The sequence below is a fragment of the Neopelma chrysocephalum genome, unplaced genomic scaffold (genome assembly GCF_003984885.1).
Source record: "Neopelma chrysocephalum unplaced genomic scaffold, ASM398488v2 Primary Assembly neopelma1_26, whole genome shotgun sequence".
NCBI lineage: Eukaryota > Metazoa > Chordata > Aves > Passeriformes > Pipridae > Neopelma > Neopelma chrysocephalum.
Window position 1 is genome coordinate 26,506,915 of NW_020897695.1, and position 22,971 is coordinate 26,529,885.

General features: G+C 36.0%; 1 protein-coding gene across 4 annotated transcripts in view; it reads right to left on the reverse strand.

Moving 5' to 3' along the window:
• Nucleotides 1–22,971, reverse strand: part of ATP9B (ATPase phospholipid transporting 9B (putative)) — a 165,264-nt gene that overhangs the window by 19,109 nt on the left and 123,184 nt on the right. For all 4 annotated transcript variants that reach the window (XM_027676005.1, XM_027676004.1, XM_027676008.1 and 1 more), the window contains exons 14-17: nt 15,351–15,463; nt 11,606–11,854; nt 2,407–2,568; nt 918–1,010 (exon numbers count right to left, since the gene is read on the reverse strand). In XM_027676005.1, the coding sequence (XP_027531806.1) occupies nt 918–1,010; nt 2,407–2,568; nt 11,606–11,854; nt 15,351–15,463 (617 nt within the window). The remainder of the gene's footprint in view (nt 1–917; nt 1,011–2,406; nt 2,569–11,605; nt 11,855–15,350; nt 15,464–22,971) is intronic.

Consider the following 22,971-nt stretch of genomic DNA (forward strand, 5'->3'; position numbering starts at 1 on the left):
AAAGGTTGAAGCTTTAAAATAAATTAAAACTACTTTTAAGGCACATAACAGAGCTACATTTCTTTTTCCACTGAACGTACCTCTTATCAGAAAAACATCTACACATTAAAACCAGCCATGTCTTAATGAAAAACAAAGCTCTTCAGTGCAAACATTTATTGATTTGACCTCATAAAGCTAAATAAATTAAACAAGTATTTTACAATTAATTGTGCATCATTATCGCCAGAAGTAATTTTTATGACATTTTGCTAGGTCTTGAGGGAGTTTAATTTATTCATGTCCCCAAATAAATCAAACTGCCCTGCAGCAGATATTGATTCATATTGCCAATACCATTATGAACATACATGGTGTAATCATTGTATTAACATACTGTCTGTATGTAGGGTCAGAAATAAGATGACTGCTGGTACCTACTAGAGCCACACAGCGAAAAATATTAATCAGCTTTGAAATTCAGTCACTATTTTATTTCAAATCTGATAAACGTGGAAAAAAAAAATTCAGTTTGGCTGCAACCCTTATTAAACTCTAATTCATAATCATACCTCACTGCAGATTTTGATCAAACAAGGTCATTTCAGGATAAACAGATTTATAGTGGAATACTTCTCAGAAGTAATTAGGTTTTACGGGAAAGGTCAGTCAATGAAAAACAACTTTCCTTGTTTTAAGTAGGAACATGTTCTGCTATGACTACCAGCTCTGCTTTTCCTGTGGGTTATTCAAGAACTGGAAATAATTCTAATCCCTTAAAACCCATTCGGGATATGTGTAACTGAACTTCAAAACCCATTACTTCATTGACTCAGATTTTCCTTTAAACATGTTACAATAATATCTGAGTTTTCAATTTCAGATTTTTAGTTTTTAGATAACATTAACATTTTTAAATTTTGATTTTTTTTTCTTACCTCTTCTTCCAACCAATCATTGTACTGTACAATAGTGGACATCGCAACATCTGCACCCTTCATGTAAAATGTAATTTCTCCCAAAGATTCGTCCTAAAATTTTACAAAAGAAATGGGGGGTGGGAGTGGTGGGAGAAGGGAGGAATATCTGTTTATGCAGTCAAAACAATTACATATGAAGAATTTAATTGTCTTCTGAAGTAGTCAATAGATTACCGTTTATAAAAGATGAAGTACCTTGCCAAGAGGTGGATAAGTTTTATCACTTGATGTTACTATTTCTAATGACATCTCTGATTCCATCTAGACGCATATCTCCTACTTTCCATGTAAGAGGATCAGTTCTAACAGAAGTCAACATGCATAACGGATTCTCAGTGTCCCTAAACTAAATTTTAAAATATCACTGTTATGTCCCCTCTAGCTATTATTTTGTTTCTTTGGTGGCAAATACCATCTAACCCAAACCAGAAAGCTCTGTATCTTTGAGATACCTAGGTAATTAAAAATTTACAAATATCCTAGTGTAAATGCTTGTTATAGATGTTTTAATGATGCAACATTCATTGCAAATTCAGTGAATCCACACACAGGCAAATATAATCCAAATTAGGAGCTTCTGAGTCTGATCTGATGTTCTAAGAAGATCTCTGAACATGTTACTGGTAAGTAGGCTCCTAATGCCAACCTCATCTAATGTAATACAGACTTGCCAAGGTTTCTCCAGACCTGACCACGCACACATTCTGCCTGAAGTACCTTTGCCTAAGGCTGATGGCATGCCTGGCTTGGCATCATAGGAAGATAAAAAAATCGGATGAGTGTGACACCTCTTTAACTGGGACTTGGTACTGACCTAACCATCTAACGATGTTGTCTGAAGCTGTGTTTGACTGAAGGTACGTAGTAGTGTGGATGGCATAATATTCTCCGAGGTTTAAAATTCCCTTTTAAGAACAGTGTTGTGGCTTCCTTTCATCTGAGGTTTTAATGACTGTTACTGTGCTCCCAACTAAGCATCTCATGCAGCAACTAAGCCCTAATCTTGTAAATCTTAGGCCTGTGGGCTGTGGTGCACATTCATGCCAGTTCAGATACCAGTACTGGGTCTTGAAAAGCAGCAGCACCAGTAGTACAGAAGATGGTAACTATTGTTGGAAGATAGTTCAGCTGTTAATTCATCCATTGAAGAAGCAATGTATTTTGTGTGAAAGAAACAAATGAAAATTAAAACGAAAGGATTAAAGGCAACTTCCAGCTGCAGAGGCCAAGTATGAAGTAGTGAAATTAACATTCTCCTACGCAAGAGACTCTCCTACAATTGCTTGCCTAGTATTTCACGTGTACCTGGTGTCAAAGGTAAACTTCCCATTTGAAAATCCTATGAAATGCATTCCCTGAAGGATAGAGTTGCTATTAAATTCTATAAGAATAAACATCCAGTAACACTATTTTTTGAAAGAATCAAACCCAAAACCCCCAAAATTACCCTAACTATGATGCCCATGCGCTTGCTCTCAGAAGTGAAGGGGAAGATCTGCAGGATATAGTATGTGAGGATGTGTCCACCAGGGGTCTTCAGCTGCATTGAGGTCAGATCCCTGTTAACCAGAGTAAGACCCACACTCTCTGTCCACTGCACCAGAGCTACCTAAAGAAAGAAAAAAAAATAAAAGGAAAAAAGAGACATGTTTCAGTGTGAAAGGTCTATTATACTGTTATATAAATTAGTCTAAAGTCAAACAACTGTTGCTAGGGTAAAAGTCTAAACTCTTCCAAGAATCTAGGGAAAAAAAAGTGAACAGCAGTAGACTGAGTACAAAATCTTAATACATCAAATGAGTTATTTTCCTTGAGAAAGCTTACAGAATGTCTTACAAAGAATATAAAAGCTTATTTGAACTTATTACCAAAAATTAGGTATTTAGAATATATTATTCAGAAAGAACAGTTCTAATAAAAATCCCATATACATTCAACAATACACCAATGACATCCAGTAGAAATCATGCAAAACCAGAATACAATTTCTGTACAAACACCACCACTATGTAAGTAAAACACTTTGGGAGTATTTCCATTATAAAATATTTTATTACATCTATAATTACATGCAAGTTGAGACAATGTAATATGTAGGAAATAAATAAGCAAAGGACCTTATTTTTAGCTTATTTTGCTCACTTGCATCATTTCATTACTTTGTTTCAACAACAGTATGAGCTCTTACCACACCAAATCAGAGGAAACCAGGCTTACATACTGCATCCCACAAACACACACGTGGAAGTCCCTTCCATAAACGCAGAAATGTTGCATTATCATCATGGCTAGGCTTCGCGAACGAAGATTTGGGAGGGGCTCTACCCACGTTTCTTGCAAGCGCGTTGGTGGCTAAAAAGGCCAATACGAGAAAGGCATGTCCGGTTGCAAAAGGCACAGCAGAAAGACTCCTTAGATGGTATATTCTGTAAGGCTCGATTCTTTCTGCGTTGTCTTTTCTCCTCAAGGGTGATCCTGCGCGCTTTCTCAAAAGCATCAGCAGCGTTATAAATGGACTGTCTCCAGGCCTCCCGACTGGAGGCCAGAGTAGACCAGTTATGGTGATCAATATGGCCAAGGCTGAGTTGTTGCTTCAGGGAGTCCTTGTATCTTTTCTTCGGGGCTCCTCTCTTGCGGCAGCCAGTGGCAAGTTCACCGTAAAGCAGGATCTTGGGGAGGCGGTGGTCCTTCATCCTAGAGACGTGCCCAGCCCAACGCAGCTGTGTTCTCAGTAGCATGGCCTCAATACTTGTGATTGCTGCCTGTTCGAGAACAGATGTATTGGTCACATAGTCTGACCAGTGGATGTTTAGGATTGTGCGGAGGCAGCGTTGATGGAAGCGTTCTAGAAGACGCAGGTGGTGGCGGTAGATGACCCACGATTCGGAGCCATATAAAAGAGTGGACAGCACTATGGCTCTGTAAACACTGATCTTGGTACTTTTCTTCAAGTGTTTATTTCGCCAGACTCTTTTATGAAGCTTTCCAAAAGCACTATATGCCTTCGCTAACCTGTTATCTATCTCCCCGTCGATCTTACCATCTGAGGAGATGAGGCTGCCTAAGTAATTAAACTGTTGGACTGATTTGAGTTCTGATTGGCCAATGGTGATTTGGGGATGATGGGGGACTTTCTGAGGTGCAGGTTGATGGAGAACTTCAGTCTTCTTTAAGCTGACTTCCAGCCCAAAGAGCTCAGCAGCATCTGCAAAGCAGGATGTTAAACGCTGCAGAGCTGCTTCTGTGTGGGCGACAAGGGCGGCGTCATCAGCGTAAAGCAGCTCCCGGACAAGATGGTTTAGGGTCTTGGTGTGGGCCTTCAGTCGCCTTAGGTTGAATAGGCTTCCGTCAGTACGATATCGTATGTAGATACCGTCCTGATCATCGAGGTCTGCCGAGGCCCTTTGGAGCATCATGCTGAAAAAGACTGTGAATAGGGTAGGAGCGAGAACGCAGCCTTGTTTCACACCATTCTTTATTAGAAAGGGCTCAGAAAGTGTGTTGCCATATCTGACTTGGCCGTGCTGATCCTCATGAAGTGAGATGATCATTTTAAGGAACTTGGGGGGACAACCTAAACATTCCAAAATCTGCCAGAGACCTTTTCTGCATTATACAGTAATCACTATTAGCTACCACTACATGGCATCTTAAATGCATGCAGTAGAGATTTACCTTTTTTTTCCCTACAATTTTGCTGCTTTGAAGTGCATTACATAACAGCTTCTACATTTTTTTACGTTATGCTTTAAATATCTATCACCACTACTGTGTGATTTATTCCTTCAAAAAGTTAATACTTTAGGTACTGATAGTTTATATAGAAGTCATATTCCATATCTAAATGGGAAGTTTCTGATAAGAAAAATTCTCCTCAATCTAATTTTATTTTTCCAAATGCTAATCATTATTGGAGACCAGATTTTTAAACTACTAGAAAGGTAAGCATAATGAAGTTCATGTAATTTTTCTGGAACCTGCCTCTGCTATTAATCTCAAGTAAGACAAAAAAAATAAACTCGAGCAGTCTGATAAAAGACGTGCAATTAGTAAAGTCCCTAGGTTAGTTCAACAGATGTGATGACTAATGCTCACTAAGAATTTCACACAAAGCAAGTAAATCACTGTAGCTTCTATGAAAATTTAAAATTGGAAAAAAACCCCTATGTGAACCCCTAAGAAACCCTAGTAGTGCCATCTGTGTAGGCATCACCAAATGAAACTACAGTGAGATGTGGTTACAGAACAGAATAGAACACACTTTGAAAAACACCATTTTTAAAATCTCAAAAATCACAGGAGCCTTTTTACTGATTTTTCTTCTTCAGTAAAAGTACCATATAAACTGTAAATGATCCAATACTTCCAAGGCTAATTTTCAATTTTCACAGTGAAAGGTTACTATTACATTCTGACCTGTAAATTGCATCTTTTACTAATACCCTATCATCTTATTTGTGTCCCTTTGCAGCTAGGACTTAAGTGTTCTATATTTGATGACTCACATTTATGCTTGGCTTCACCTATTATTTGAATTAGTATTTTTCAGCACAGTCATTTTGGATTCTTATACCTGGCCTACACACAACTCCATATTTATTTTTTCTTTTAAATTTATCCGTGCAAATACTATAGCAAAAACACTCATTAAGGCTCAAGAGTCAAACAGATGCCTAAAAGGACACTGAACAAACTTTAGAGCAAGACAACAAGTTTGACTCTCGTCATTCAGAATGAATCAGAGCAGCATCCAGAACAACATAGCCAGACCTTACCATTAAATATCTGAAGCTTTTAGAATGCAGAAATTAAAAAAAAATAAATATTTGCAAATGGCATGAAAATCTACATTATAAATCTTAACAGATAAATATATACTGAATGGTTGTCTACATAGAGTTCGGAAAAAGAATTCCTAGGCAAGTCTCTCTTCCTGAGGTTTCTTGTCTACAAGTATATTCTCTACTCTTCAACATGCTTCTGAAACCTTACATTAAAATGGCCTTGCAATTTCTAGTGTGACTAAATCAGGAACTCCTAGAATGCCAGGAAAACGCAGCAGCTGTGGCTTCTACAGAGTTTGGTATATTGGATGAAGTCAAATAAAGCAATGGTTGGACAAGCACAAAAGTCTTCACCGGTGATGCGACCATTTTGTTTTAAAAGAAAATCCATTCTAATGATAATATTTATTCGTTGATAACCATTAATTTGCTAACACACACACAGATGAAATGTGTCAAGTTTCCTGAATCCAGGTTGGAGGCTAATTTTAATATTTTATGGATCTTGTCTGGGTTATCACAAAGCTTCTCTCCTATGGAAACTGGCTGCCTGAGAGACTTATATACACTGGCAGATAAAGGGTCCTCCTATATTGAGACACAGGTGTGCACCTGAAGCCTCTCTGTAGTGCTCCCAGGGCTGGTAATGTAAGTGGGGTCAAGGTGACTACGAGGGCACAGATTTCCATTCAAAGTCAAATTCAGAGATTTCATAAGGAAACTCCCAAATCAAGCAGTAACTGTGCAACCCAAAACATCACCCAGAGCAGTATCAGTTCAGGAGGTGGAAGTAGCTTCTTTAAGCAGGAGGGTGTTTCTAGCTCAGCTTCTTGAGGAACGAATGCCTCTGAAGAGGGGCACGAGGAGCTGAAACTTTAAAAGCATTGTTGTTACAGAACACGGCAGCATGTCCATGTTTTCGGGACAATCATCACAATTGTTTAGAAATGTTTATTTATGGAACCAAATCAAATCAAACAGCTTATGTACTGCGTTAGGGTTAACTTGTACAATAATACATACTGTTGACTGTGCGGTTTCCATCATGGGATGTGCGCCTTTCACCGTACTTGGATGTTGCGGCGCTGTACATCTCATCACTAAGGCCACTGCCATTAGCAGCCTGGCTATTATGCCCAGCTCCTGCTTTCCTCTCCTTATGGGCCAGACTGCCATTGCTGCTCTTTAGCAGAAATACCGAATTGCTCAATATCTACCAAATATTGCTCAAAACAGTTTATGACCAACTAATTGTCACTTTCAACACACATTATTCTCTTTTGAGCTAACATCAGTTTAAGAAAAAGATCCACTGCCTCATGGCTGGTGTTGGCAGCTCTTCTCCACCTCATATAGCAGTTTAGGAGTTCCACCACAGTTGTGCTCACAGCTTTCCTGAAGCCATGCTATGAACCTGACCACTTAAACTGAAAAAAAATCCCATATAAATAAAATCTTCAAAAGTTTTGACATATATGAGGGAGCAATTTGTAGGGTAAGAAAGAAGGACTAGGGACAGAAATTTTGTAAGCTAGTGTTGCTCCTTAGAAAAATTCTCACATAACCAACATGTACTACTTTCAGAGTATTTAAAAGCATCTTCACTTCAGCAAACAGGATCTGCTTTCAAAATCAGACTGTTGTATAAGGTATACAGAGATTATAAATGCGGCATTTTGAAGTTAAAGCTATTGCTTTGGAAACAGGAAAAAAGCAGTAAGATTTCCTTTTCCCATTGCCTGAATGTTCCCAACAGTTTCTGTCTGGATTGTTCAGCAACAACTCATATATGTCTCCAATCAGCTGGTTGGTTTATATTTATAAACAATGATTTGATAACTAAAATTTCCAGCCCATCACTTTTCATCAAGAAACTTCATAATTAAAATAAAATTATTAACTTAAAAATACAGCTTGATCATGTGAAAAAACTCCCGATCAATTTTCAAGACAAGCTATGGAGTAGTTATTCTTTGTGGGTCTCAAAGGTCATGCAAGTGATGGTTTTATGCTACTGAATGATTTGCTTTTCACAATACATTGACAAAACAACACAATTAGTCTTGCTTCAATAAGCACACACAATAAAATGAATTAAACAATACAACATGTCTCATACATTACAGCTTCACTTTTGTAAACACAAAAGCTGCTTCACTAAGGGCATATAATTTCCCTGTCTGTTTTTAAATGATTGGCTTTGTATCATTGTAATTAATTTTAGCAACTCCGTTGTCTCTGGACAGAAACGTTGGAATTAAATAACTGACCACACTTTAAGGTAGTATTTAAATATTCAAGATCCTGGAATTAAAAATGCTTGAGAATATAACAGTGCAGGACAAAGCATAACCAATAAATGGCTGGTTTATGAGAGTAAGCAGTCATTAAAAATCATGACTGATCAACCTTTTCTGACCAAGGGGAGCAAAGGTCTTTAAAGGCTCCTGTTCATAGCATGCCCTGAATTGCTTGGGTCTCTGACCTTTGAACTCTACTATAAGCTAAGCCTACTTAGCTTATATCCTTTTATGATTGTTCATTACATTAAGGTAGCTGGCTTTCTATAGATGAGGTGACCCCACACCTATGATGGCCAAGTAGGAGCTCTCTTCTTTTTTTTTCTCAGTGAGTTCTCAGTGAATGTTTATTGTTTGCTATGCTTCAGCTGTAGAGGGAGGACAAGTGACAGACAAATGAAACTTTCCACTCTTTCAGAGAAAATGAAATATTGATCACTTATCATAAGAAACAAAGAGCCTGGCATAAGTAGGGTTTGCATTATGAATACAAAATCAGTTACTTATCTCAGGTTACTCTAACAATAGATAAATACATCTTTTATGATGAATGTACCTACTTCCAAATGTGCATACTTTGTTATGGTTATATTTTATCTGTATAGAGATGCACACATATACATACAGATGTGAGGAATTTCAAATGAGTTCCTCAAGTCAATTCATTAAGCGTATAGTATGTCAGCATATTACTAAACTGCTTTGTATACCTTTCTACACGGGAGAATAGTTTATACTTACATACTGTTCTTTGCTTTTTATATCCTATGGTGAGATCACGCAGTATTATATAATGCAACAGATAACTGCGCAAATAACATCTTGTTTCAAAAGACTGCAATCAAACCAGATCCATAAACAATATCTAAGAGAACAGAGTTGTAATGTTGAGAAAGTACAATGCATAAAACTGGTTAAGTCTATTAAATGATAATGTTGCTTATTAACCAAATATGTTGTGATAGGTCAGTGCTGAGGTTAAACAGAAAGCATCAATTGAACCATTTCCCTAAATAAAGCTCCAGGGTGCAATATTCAAAGCACTTTATTCAATAAAAAATGCTTTTAAAATGGTACTCCGGTGATTGGGAAACATTGGCATCATCCGTCAACCTAACTGCAGAAAAGTTCAATAAGCTAAATAATGAACCATTTACATTATTTTCCTTAGGCTCCAGTGATTTGCAAACATTGCATCAATAGAAGTCTTTAAAAAATTATGATAAAGACCTGCTAGTCTTTCAACTCTTAGGCTTTTTGCTGTCATGCTGCAATTTTTATGCTGTTTACATGTTTTTTGTTGCTTCATCATTTTATAAGACTCCATTTAACATCCATTTCTCATTATATTAAAGCATATTTGTTCAATATGATAATTTTACTAGTGTTTCAAGCATTATCTGTGAGAAACAAAAAGGAAATTTAATGCTGTGTTTCAGAATTTAAGTTTTTCATTTCACTGTCATATAGTTTTAATGTATGAGTTGAAATGATAAAAACATCACTGCTAAAACAATATCTGTGCACTCTCTCCCTCGAAGCGCTAACAGTTTCTTTGTTGTCAATTTCTTTTTCCACTTCCCTTTCCACCCTGAGTCCCAGATCTGTTGTATTAGCACTTTATCAACTTTCCTTTCCTCTTACCAAGGTCAAATTCCCTACCATCTTCCCAGGGCACCACTTGCATAATTCCTGAGTCTTACACCTGCTTCCTTTAGCAAATATGGGAGGAGAATTGCTCTTCATGGTAGCATTTTCAGGTTTCAAACAATTGAACGAATATATAAAAGTCCACAGGGAGAGAAGAGCAAGTAGGAGAAAAACCTCAAAATAGTCTCTCTCAACTGCATGTCTCTTCACCTGACTTAGTAATACCTCTGGCTATTAAAGCAGAATGTTTATCTAATTTAAAAGTTGCCATCATATCTTCATAGGCAGATATGTGCTCATGAAGTCATTCATTACATTCAGAAGTACCTCACAGGCTCATTAAACTGATGTATTCAGTGAATATAAATCTATGTGCAGATGAACATGTGTACATGTGTGCATAATACAAGTCAAACATTATACAACTACACTAATAAACTATATTTACAGTATACTTCTGGCATAAACAAATGCCCTTTCAGCATTCTCAGTTCATAATGCAGATCAGCCCACACTGTATAACACCACATATAGTATTATGGATTATTGATTTTAGCCAAAGAGAAGCGTCTCAAGTCCTGCTCAGAGTTTATTTTTAAAAACATTCTGACTGCCATTTTTTAATCACTGAGAACCAGCCATTTCTTCACATTCTATAATGCTTTGACACTATGAACTGTGCTTACAGCATCTGAAATGCATGCAATGCCTGCTAGTTCTGTACTACATGAAGCCAAATTTAATTTTATTTCTTGCATTTCTAAAAAATACTTGTTATAGACTCATTACACTTTTAGCAATTATAGCTTGCAGTTTGAACTGCTGAAGTTTTGTTTAGTATTACATATGGTGACATATTAGACACGAAAGCCAAATGTGTACCATGAAAAATACACTATGCTGTGGCAAGATGAAGTTTATGGAAGAAACATTGTCTTGTATTAGATAAACTTATACAGCTAGAAAAATATTCAGGCTTTTAGATAGAAACTTCCTTCTTCACATAGTACAACAACACTCTTCTACTTACAACTAAGCTACTGTGGTTACAACACTAACAGCACATGCAAGCTTCAGACAATGCTAGAAATTCTTTAAAACAAAGATGCCCCTCAACCTGCTCACTTTCAGATGCAAACCAACCTGGAAATACTATTTCTCTGTATCAACCACCCACGTGTTTTTGTAAAGTGAACTTACTTTGCAGTATCTTGAAACACAAGCTTTGCCTCTCTCTTCTAGTATCTTTTTAGATTGAATTTTAGGCAATCAATTTAGGGCACAAGACAGGATTATTCAGAAAAATAACTCAAATCCAATGAATGTGTGGGATTTGTTTAAAATTTGGACTTCAGTGGAAGTCAAATGCATGTTTTTATTGAAATGGGCTTTTAAATTTGTGCTACACTTGATGCAATTTTGACTGAACACCGAAGATTATGAAGTTACCTAGGGCCTGAAGCTCAAAAGCTTTTCTACAGGTGTGTTTGAGGTAGGGGGTTTTTTTTCCTGTTAAGAATCTATAAATTTCAGTAACTGGTAGCATCTCTAGCTAATGTACCTGGTTGTCCATCACTCAGAGCAGTTTCGTATTCCCTTTAATAGTATATTATGATTCATACATAGATTAATGTTTTGAGAATACACTTAATCACTTAAATTGCAATCCTCAATGCAGCATTGATCCCAAAGCACTGACTTCACAGATCTTTTAGTCAAATAACTGAAAACACTTTTATGCAACAAAGAAACACCAGATCTTTCCTACAGCACTAGAAAAAATAAAAACAGATTACTACTAATTTTAAAGAAACCCCTGCCTAAAACACTCTTCCTTCACAGTTTTTCTCTTTTTAACTTGGCTTACTTTGTTCTTTATGAGCTACTAATATTTTCACCCTTGTACACTAACCTCATCAGGGCTGGAAGCCTGGTAAGTTCGATTTTCATCGCTGAAGTCCTGATCCACCTCTGCATATTCTGTTTCTCCAGACACGCCAGCCCGTGATTCGTACACTGGGGTCACATTGTGGCAGAGTGCAATGGCCTTCACTGCTTCGTGTATCCGACTGCTGACGCTCTTTCGGACTTTGGGTGCAGATGACTGAGGTTTCCTACATGGTGTTGAGCTCGTACTGTTCCCGCTGTTTTGAGAGTGGACCTTTAAGACCCAACACAATGAATAGTAAACCAAAGTTCAATAATGGAAGCAAAACATGAATACTAACATATATATATATATGACTGTTCCCTTTACAAAGGTTGATAAATGATAACCTACTGTTAACTCATTCAGTTTGCGGCTCATAAAAACCCTCACCTACTTTTCTTAAGAAATGATACATAACTGTGGGCTCATCACCTTGCATTTCAGTAACAGAGCCCGAAGACAACTGAAAAATGTGCAATGAAAACAAGTATACAGTAAAACGGCTGAAGAGGTTGACTGGATTCTGGAGAAACTGCACCTACCTTACTTCAGATTTTACATTTTTCAGTGATCTGTCACAATAGTCCTTCAATGTCCTTCACATTCTATGAATTGGGCTTTTCTTAAAAAAAAAAGTATTTAAACCAGCAACTAACTGGATAAGTTCAGAAACACCAAGACAAAATTGCAAGGGTGGTGTTTTGTTTTTCTTCTTCATGTGTGCCATAAAACTGAAGAGAAAACCTTTTCTTTTAAATCTTCACCTAAATCTCTGTATTTTAAAAGATTACCACATTTGTGGTGCTCAGAAAAGATGAAAACAGAAGAACAAAAGCAAGATCATTTAAGTATAAATATTAGGAGTAATTAAAATACAAATATTTCTGACAATTTGTAACTTACGCAATTTGTGTATTATTTGTGAACTAATGCAGCTTTATGCTTTTGCTGCAGGCTGAAATGTGTTTCTCCTTATATGACTGTAATAATCTAATAAAATAATCATACAAAATACAAGTTTGACACATCTTTGAAGATCACATTACTATTGCATAACCACTAAAGTATGTTGCCCTTCAGAAATGCTTGAGCACATGACAGAACTGATCTTCCTCTGAAATGCTTATAATTAGTTGAAAATAAGTTGGGGGGGGTGTGCGTTGGTTTTATTGGTTTTTGGTGGTTGGGTCTTTTTTCTCTTTTAAAAGTCAGCAGATTAAATATATCAGTAGTACTACCAAAAGCTCTTCTGTTCACTCCAGGGTAACTCAGAAAATGTTTCCAGAATCCATGCTTTTTTCCTCCTGACTGCTATCTGCTGAACCGTGAACATTCTGCCCATCAAATTACAGTGTTGTCTAATAAAGGGTTTAACTTTCTGCTCATCTGGCACTGCTTTTCAGCTAGTGCTTTAAACCTCTGCATTTGCATTCTGCTAACGTTGATGCCATTACAGTCACAAATAAATTAAGCTGATTTACTCCTTCTGAATTATGTTATGTTTATTGATGCTTGTATAATTTAATTTCACACAAATTCCATTAAAGATTATGCCCTCTATCACAAAATGCTTCCAGTGGGGAAATATAATCAGGTTATAATAGATTTGTGTGTTACATTAAGATGACAATAGTCTAGTAGGTCCACTGTAATAATAAAACAGAACACAAACAAGGGATAAAATCAATGTCACACAAGAACCACTGCCTAGCTAACCGGCAGCTTGTATTATCATAAACCTCACCATACTCTTCAGATTGAAACAATTGTTTAGTAGTTGCTTAGTTTGTTACCAAGACTCCATCATTCTTCTGTTTTAAAGAGTTGCTACTAACACATGCATAATTAAAGCATTATTTAAACCTCAAGTAGTGTTTATAAAGCTGAAGAAAAAGGAAGTTTGAAGAAAGCTCTTTTCATCATCTACTAAAAGCCAACCTATATTTGGGAAAGCTTTTCCCCATAACTGAGAAAAAAGGCTTCCCTCACATTTCTTACTTATTTTAAGTATGTTACAGTTACAAAAAACTCGTAACCATGAGTACCACTCGTTATATTTTACAGTAAACTAGTAAAAACTTTAAGTAGTAAGAACTCCAGGAATTGTGCAACTCTTTTCAAAGAGCATATTTAGCTGCAAAATATGAAAGCAGTATTAGTGAATATGCCTCCCCTAGAACACTGGTGCTTAGTTGTCAAACTCAATCAGAGCTAGGTGTGCCACCTCAAGACTGTCAACTATTATTTATTGTTACAGTTGTTATTGTAAATACTCAAAGGACACATTATAATAAAAGTATGTTTGGGTGATTTTTATAAATATAGTCAGTAGCAGTTACTTCCAGTAACCTATTCTGAACCAAATTTGGGCTGCTTGTCGTTAGGTCAAAGAGCTCTATATCTCATTTCCAAGGCATATTATTGTATCTCACTCACTATTCATGGCTATACCTACTAAGAATTAAGCTGAAATAAATTTATCCAAGGAAGAGAATTCAAGACGGGATTTGTTGAATTGTTCAGATAGGAAATAATTAAGAAATGTAAGTTGCAAACTAAAAACTTATAGAATATATTGCTTTTCACCGTTTTCTCTCCTGCCTCTCTTCCCTAAAGCTACATAATATTGACTGGGTCCAGTGCAAAGTCAAATTACTTCATTATTTTTATTTTAAGCAAATGAGAAGGGAGTCATAGTTCAAAACACAGCACAATAAAGCATTCAAATCAATTGTTGATCCTACAATCCTTCTACAAGAGAAAATGAAGACACAAAAAATGAAGTCAGTCCACAAACTTAACTGGGTCAGCCAGTCATGTCTGTGTATCCAAGTATAGAAAAGAACTTTTATAAATTTCTAGCATCATACTGTAAACAACACAGAAATATTAGTTAACCTTTTATTTGTTTCCTTCTGTCAATTTTCTTCTTTTTTGTTTCAAAGAATAAAAATAAACACTGAAGTATAAAGTCCATCTTAACCTCAGAGTAGAATCAGGTGTTTAGGAAGGTTTGTAGAAAGCACACAAATTTCACATACATGAGAAATGCTTGCAGAATTCCACCTTCCTCCTTCATCCCACAACTGACCCATAGACAGAAGGGGAGCCACAATCCTCTCGTACACTTTCCAGACCAAGCACTTACATATTATAGGAACACTTTGCTCTCAAGCAATATGGAGTTTTCCATTTTCTCACACTTCCCCCCCATCCTGTTCCAGTTTTATGCTGTTTGAAATAATTCTTTTCTAAAACAATTTTTAAATCTGCCGTATAAATTTTATTTTGACAACTACTGTTTTACTATTTGGTTATACCAATTAATGTGGCTTTTCGATGTCTATTCTTGATGAATATCTTCAAAGATATAATTACGGTTCATGTTGTTCTGCACACTTCCTTGTAATTTGTAGTCTCTCTAATAAATAGCTTACTCCTAGATGCTTTGGTAGGAGAAGGACTGCACAGACAGGCTAACACATTTCTGCTAGTGGAGAATAGAAAAGTAAATGCCTTTAAGCGGGTATTATGAGGAACTTCAAAATCAGGAAAAAACTACGTACTGTCTCACATTTTTCCCTGCCATCATATTTGTTGATACACCTACACATGACAACTTTCATAGCATCCCAAATTTCTAGATATAATCATTAACAACAACGCTTCGATGATGTTAAAAAAACCCCCTTCATATTAAAGGTAAATAATTTATGAAATGAGATACCTGTGAATAAGAGTTTATAATATGACTCTGTATTTCATCCATTGTGTCTGTTCCATAGGACACAGTACCTAGGTGGAGGCGCTTAAATATCATCTCATTCTGGGTAAGTGTTCCTGTAATAAAGGAGGAGTATATCACAAAGGAATGAAAAATACTGTGAGAAGGCCACCCCCCTGTCCCCAAATCTTTCCTCTAGAAAGAAGGAATGAATCATGAGTTAGCATCAATTTAACTAATGAAAGGCATGTATGTGGACAAAGATCAGTGTTAGTCATACTGGAAGAAATCACTGGTTCCACCTGCAAGCTTATTTTTCCAATAACTAAACTGGTAAACTTGAAAGGAGACAAAAACTTTTCTTTTTATACAACAGATAGAATTTGCAATATGTGGATGAAACTGACTCTCAAAAGCTAATGTAAGAGTTTGCACCATGTATCGGAAAATCTAAAGAAAAAGAAAACAAGACCATGAAACACCAAAAATTCATACAGATATCCCCCACACTTCGTGTATGAAGGCAGACATTCAGGCAAATGGGCACATTCATTGTTATCTAGAGTCAGTCATTAAGACCTAACATCACTTCGACACTTGACAGATTCAGCCTCCAACCGGAACAAGGCAGAATGAACAAAATCAGCATTTTCCATTCTCACTTCACATTTGTAAGAAACTACAGGGTGTCAAGTCAGACTGACACTTTGCATCCACCTCTGCCAACTAGTCACATCCTCTGGTTTGAAAAACCTCTAATTGAGGGGTGGGGGCTTCTGCCTTCCATGATGGGGCATATGAGGCAAAAAAGAGGTCACTACTGCCTAGCTTCCCATGGTCAGCTCACAAAAGATTACTTTAATAATGGCCCTTCCTAAAACTTTTTTTCCCATGACTATTCAGGCAAAGCCAAATTAATACAGTATAAAGCTATACTTATATTTAACCACACAGTTTTGGGTCATTAAAATACATAAATCTGATGATAAAAAAATAAACATAACATGGTACCAGAACTGACATCCTTGAAGCTTCTATAATATTTTTAAAATGGAGGATATCATAATTATCTGTAAATAAATACTGCAGAATAAAATAATTCATACTAATTTTATTTATCTAGACAATTTTTATTTTGTAGCTTTGTCCCAGTACACTAAAATACATGCTAAGTTACAGGAGGAAAGAAGACTAAAAGCATGACATATGCTATTATTATTATTATTTGCAAAACAAAATCGTCTGGCCAGTTAGCATCCAGTTTATGCAATTATTAGGGCTGTTAAAGCCTCATGTATTTCCCAGTTATACTTGAGATGTTTCCTACTCCTACTCCCTGGTAATATTCGTACAGTGACACTTCATCTTTGTACCACCACACTGGGCTATCAAACATGTCTTCCTGTTTTACCAGTACTAGATAATCATTCCAAATTCCCTCTTTACCAGATCTCTAAAATTAGCAAATCAGAAATTTTTGGTTACTTTTATAGATGGGAGAAAAAGATTATTTTGTTTTACAGTAATCATATAAAACCATGAGAAATTACTTCTTCTGCCTTTAGGAGCTGTACTTCTATTGAGACCTTCTGTTAAATTTGACTAATTTTTTAAAATTTAATTAGAGACTAGAAAAATTCAATCTCCAGTTTGCACATGAAAACCATGAAAGTTTCTACCAATAAACATGATATACTAAAATCTCCATTTCTAAAAGAAAGCAAAACCAAAACCCACCCACTTTGCAATAATATTCATTCCAAGCAAATCTGCATCACCTTCCTTACTTTCCAGGCATGCTAGTATCTTCTCACTGCCCTTAGCTTTGCTAAGCCTTTGAATAAAATAAACACTCCCTAGGAGTTGTGAAAATAAATGCTACTCAAAAGGTGAGACAGCAGGCAACTGTCAAATCCGCTTCCCACTAGTTCTGTAATTGCTGCTTGGGAAAACTGAACAGGAAACAAAATAAGCCCTATGATTATTATATGGAAAGATTATTTCTTCTGACACTATTAAATCACTCCAACTCTATATCATGCTTGGTGACGGAAAGGTAGATAGGTGGAAAATTTGTGTGTTCCACCCACTCTTTCTCAGCAAGCAGAGAAGAAAAGCTTCTGCACAGAAAGGTATGGCTTTTCCTATCTTGCAACAATCAGGAGCCAGAGAAGGAGATTTAGGAAAAACAGGCAAGGAAAAAGAATCAACTTGTGAAGACATGGAAATAAACATTCCAGAAATCCTGATTCAATACTTGCATCTTATACATTATTTATACAATCCTTTTTATCAGCTGTGGTAATAGGAAACACCTATGACATCAGAAAAGAGGCTGCAAACCCCACATCTACCTGCTACACAAAACTGTAATCCAAACCACAAATAATTAAAAACAAATAAACAACAATTACTGTTTGCTCATGTTTCTCAAAACTAGGTAAGACTTTCAAGAACAGGTATAATAATCTGATGTGTTATTAGACAAACAGGGGCAGCTGCAGTTATGAAAGTACTTCCAAAAATTTCTGCAAAAAAATCCCTAACAAAAATACAACTTTTTCAGCCAGCCACATGGAAATTAAGTTTCATCATGTGTGCAAATTAAGCATTTACTTCTACATTCTTCTAATGAATGAAAGGTCAAAATAGGACAGAAACATTCCCAACAACTTGTTCAGATATTACATAGTGCCAATAAATCATGTTATAACTCCAGCAGCCGTTCTGTCTTAAAATTTAAGTGTTTTAGTTGAAAACTAATATCCCTTGACAAAACAACACAACTTCTACTTTATGCCCCAAAATGCAAACCCTTCAAATATCTAGAGGCAGATTTTCTAATGTAGCCCACTTTTTGAACAAGAAAAACGACTGAAAACTAACCTCTCTAGTCTGCTCAAGGTGGTAAGTACTATAGAACAGTGAAAGAGCCTTCTTTTTTTAATAACATTTTTTAAGACCTAGTTATCAATTCCACACTTTCAGGACATTGCTAATATAAAGAGTTACTAAATTTTAAAAACGCTTATTTTAGAAAAGCTCCCAGAAATTATGCTAGTCAACATATAATCTATTACTATTGTACATTCTTGAACTTTGCTCTGGAATGCACGTATCACACAAGGAAAATAGGCTGACAAAAAAAGTTAGTATAGAACTACTAGAGAAAAATTTAGTGTGTTCTTTAATGAAGTCAAGAGGGTTTTTTTTCCCCCTACAATTGTATCATTAAACACAGAGTAAAGCAGGCAAAGAGGAAATTAATTTCTAAGGAAAAAGTCCTGAAGGCATCATTCCCTGGGTGGCAACAGATGTGATTCACAACAGAGCAGTAGAGATTTTTTTGTTGTTGTTGTTTTTTGAGAAGCAGATGCAGATCTTTCTGATCCTATTATTGCCATTACTAGATGGCAATTTGGAGCAATACCAACAACCTAAAAAGTTCAAAACAAGAAAAAGCAAGAAAATATATACAGCAGAGGAATTAATAACTTTATAGGAAATTAAGAGGGTAACTTTTCATAAAATATAAGTATTTTGTTTGAAGTATTTGCTTAAACAGATAAAAAATCAGGGTAAATGTGAACATTTCTATGGAAACTTTTAGGGAGATCAGGTCCAGCAATCCTAGTAATTAGACTGTTGGTAAAAATCTGGAGATACAAATTCTTTCTGTGAACCCTAGAAAAAATATAACCTGGTATAGAATCTAAAAAGAAGATGAAAAAACTCATGGTAAATATGTATAGAACAGGTCTGCTCACTCAGCTGCTCCACTTATAAAGAGGCCATAAACATAATCACCACAAAACCTCAATCCAAATAAATCCCAGTAAGCCCATTAAGAATGAGGGAAAAGATAGAGAGCTAAGCTATATTTATTCTTTCCTGGCCAGACAGTAACAGTAGAGGTAACAGGTAATACAGTCATGAATAGTAGTATATATTTTCTCTGTGCCTCTTGCCTCCCACGAGCACAATACTAGTATATAAGAGTGGTATTCATGCTCACTGGATAGACTGTGTATTTTCAGTCTATGGGAGTCCAACAGAAGACACAAAGTAAGGATTCTTTTGGCTGATTTACTGTGAGTCCATGTCTGGAAGCTTCCTGTAGGATCTGTCCATCAACATGTTCCATTCATAGTCTGCTCTACTCACCCTGCAAACCCAGTGGTACTAAAAACCACAGAGGGAGAGGAAGTATAAAAGCAGTAGCATATATATATCTCTATCTAAGTAAAGGGAGAGATGTTATTCCATCAGCAATTTTTTAATTAATCTTTCTCTATAGTTGCTTATGTTGAAGAGCTAAAGACTCAGAGCATAAAATAAAAAGATTAATTTTCAGAAAAATTACTGAAATTCACTTTCTAATAGTACATTATATCAGGCACATTTGACACAAAAGTCCATATACACCAACCTTTAATGCAGGGCTTTACCAGAAAAATCAAGAATCCCACTGCTCTATGCATCTGCTCAATGATTATATCTGTAAGTATCTCATTTGGTCCAAATACCCGCTAAAATGTTAATTACAGAACTCAAATACAAGTGCATGCATTAGTAAATAGCTACGTTTGGAAGACTGTATGCGCTTGTTTTAGCTGAACACACTGGTAGTTGTCATGAACAGCAGAAGGTTTGCCACATACTAATCAACAAAAATGTTCTTTAAATATTACCAAATATCTTTATTTTTCTTTCATGATTTGAATGCTTAGAGAAGATGAGCTATCATGGTCGCGAAAAATGCCCTCCCCCTGCCCCTCACCAACACGGATGATGCCTTTCTGTCAAACTTATATGTGATTCAAGTCCAAACAATATGGCATTATGGGTAATGGATACTATAATTAAAATGTGAGTCCTAAAAAACCTGTTGTTTTAGTGGGTGTTTTTAGTAATGGCTTTGTTCTACACGAAGATAAAAACTCCCTAACAAAGGAATTAATGTATTGCTTGAATAGGCTGCACCCTGAGTTAAGTTTTAAAATTTATGAGTTCTCTGCAGCATTGTTCTTTAAACAATGGCATTGTCAAATGCAACCAGTGAGAAGATTAAAGTTCTCCCAGCAGATTAAGTACAAATTATCTGTCCTCCTGTTTCAGCATCATTTGTTCATTTATCACATAACGTCTAGTATTTCTGGTCAGTGTCAATATGCTCTGCATCCTTGCAGTTAACAGATGTCTTCTCTTGTCGAATGAATTACTTTATGTTTCACGCACTGGTGGCCGCAGATGTGTCACTATAGCAACATCATTAATTTCAGATCTTACCGGAAACATGCACTCCAATCAAACCTAATTATACCACATTGCTTTCTTGTCCCACAATAAGGAAACTATAATGCAATTATTGGGATACTTCATTTTCTATTATACTGTGGCAAATGAGAGAGCCACTGTGATGGACGCTTCTTGTCAAAAAGCTTATTGATGAAGCACAAACCCAATTTACAATCATACAAAGGACTACCTTGCAATTATGTTAGTAATGCAATGCTCCTTAGACTCAACAACTAATTCTCAATCATTTCCAGTGAAGCTTGGACCACAATATATGATTTCTGCAGACGGTTCTCTAGATTCCCTTTCATTTTCAGTTCTGAGAAAAATGTCACCTGTTTACATTTAACTAAACCAGCCTTTTAGTGCTGCTTTTAGGTGGCACCCACTTGGACAGATAGCTACCAAACTGATTCTCTTCTTTCTCATATGACAGCCAGGCCTTAAGTGGGCAAAAGAACAGAATCAACTGGTTTATATGACTAGGAAAATTCAAACAAGAAAGTCTTGAGGCCAGCTCTCATGAACAGTGTATAATCATGCAATGTCAAACATGGATTAACTCTACAGACTTTGCTCACTACCAAATGGTATGTTTCACATTTATCATAAATGCAGAATGAGAAAAATGTATTCAGGAAAGGAAACTGGAAGTAGCTACCAATATTCTTGGGTAAAAAGTACACAGTCAATGTATTTGTCCAGAATGAAGAATAGTTTAAAATTTGCAGGGCATTTAAGACTAATAAAATAGACCAGTGTTTCCCACCTCTGTAAGGCCACAGTCAGTGGTCTGAAGCTGGTGATGTCTACTGGACTACTGGCTTATTTTCACTTACATCAGCTTTCAGCTAGCACTTGGATAAAATGGCATAGGGTGAGACTGCTGATTCTGTTTCTTTCCAAAACACTTTGGAACTGCTGCCCTAGAATATGGCCTTTGTTTTCATTTTTACATTACTACTGTACAAATTCAGACTTTTCACCAGAGCTCAGTAGACTTTAGTCTTCTGAAAAGCCTTTGAGGTTGAATGTCAGTTATCTTCCAAACTATATAAAACACATTGTCTGGTAAAAGCCTTTTAACAGTTGCCCCTTTTAAGTATGCACTCTGAAAGGACAGAATACAAGTGCTGCTTCTTACATTTAAACAAATCTACTGTGATTGCAAATGGCATGATGTGGGTTGAAAACAAACAAAAAACTTCATCAGAAGTATAAGAGGGTTTTTCCTCTTTGTACATGCAAGTCAATAAAACGTACCCTTTCAAAGATTTATGGATATAATACCATATTTTTGCTTTGAAAAAATCCAGTATCACTGATTTTTATGGGGGATTTTGTGGTTTGGGGTGTTTGTTTTTTTTAAAGGGGAAAAACTTCGTTTTTACACTGTGTACTGGTTGTTCTCCTAGAAGTAGAACAGTGGTAGCTTTTTTTTTTTCCTTTTTTTTCAAACAACATTCTAATTCTCGAACAGGGTAGTGGGTACCTAAAACTTGTGGAAAAGAAGATAATATACCGATCCTTATGCCTCAGAATACAAGCTGATCACTAAAGTCAGAATATAATTCCTGCATCGTAGAGTTGTGTGAGCAAACTGTTAGTATTTTATTTAGCAAGACCTAAAATTTTCAGTGCAGTCTGACTGTAAGTAGATTGAACTGCGTTTCCAGGTTAGTACGGTAACTGGAATCTCTTTCAGCGAAGTTTAAAAAGTAGATGTTGGCTTTGCTTACAAAGTAGTGCTCTGGGCAAGTCAACGCTACTACATTATTTTGAAAATTCATTATTTTAGAACATACTTCTCTTTTTCCAAACATATGCTGTAAATTACGTATTTCAAGTTTTCAATGTGACAGCACTCAAAGTTACATAAATTATCATGATGAAGGGTGCAATTAAAATCAATAAGCAGTTTCAAATACATACAAATCATTAGCTAACTGAAATAAAACTTGTTAAAAGAATTGTTCACTTGCTTTGAAGGATTACCACACTATAATTAGCAATACACTTTTCTACATACTAAGAAAGGTAGTAGTTGACTTGATTTTTACAAAATAGAGGAACAGTATTCGGACATGTATAGGATAACATACATACCTATAGAAAAAAAATGAAAATGTGTTTTGAAAATGAGACAACATATTACATTTACATTTCACTTCAAAATATGCAGTAATGGAAGTGTTCAGCATGGGAGAGAATGTGGAACTTTTTTAAACAGAAGGAGATATAAACTGTGTATTATGCTTTCTGAACAGTATAACAGAGGTCAACCCCTGCCCTTCCCAACAGTTTCTCATGATTTCAAACTATATTC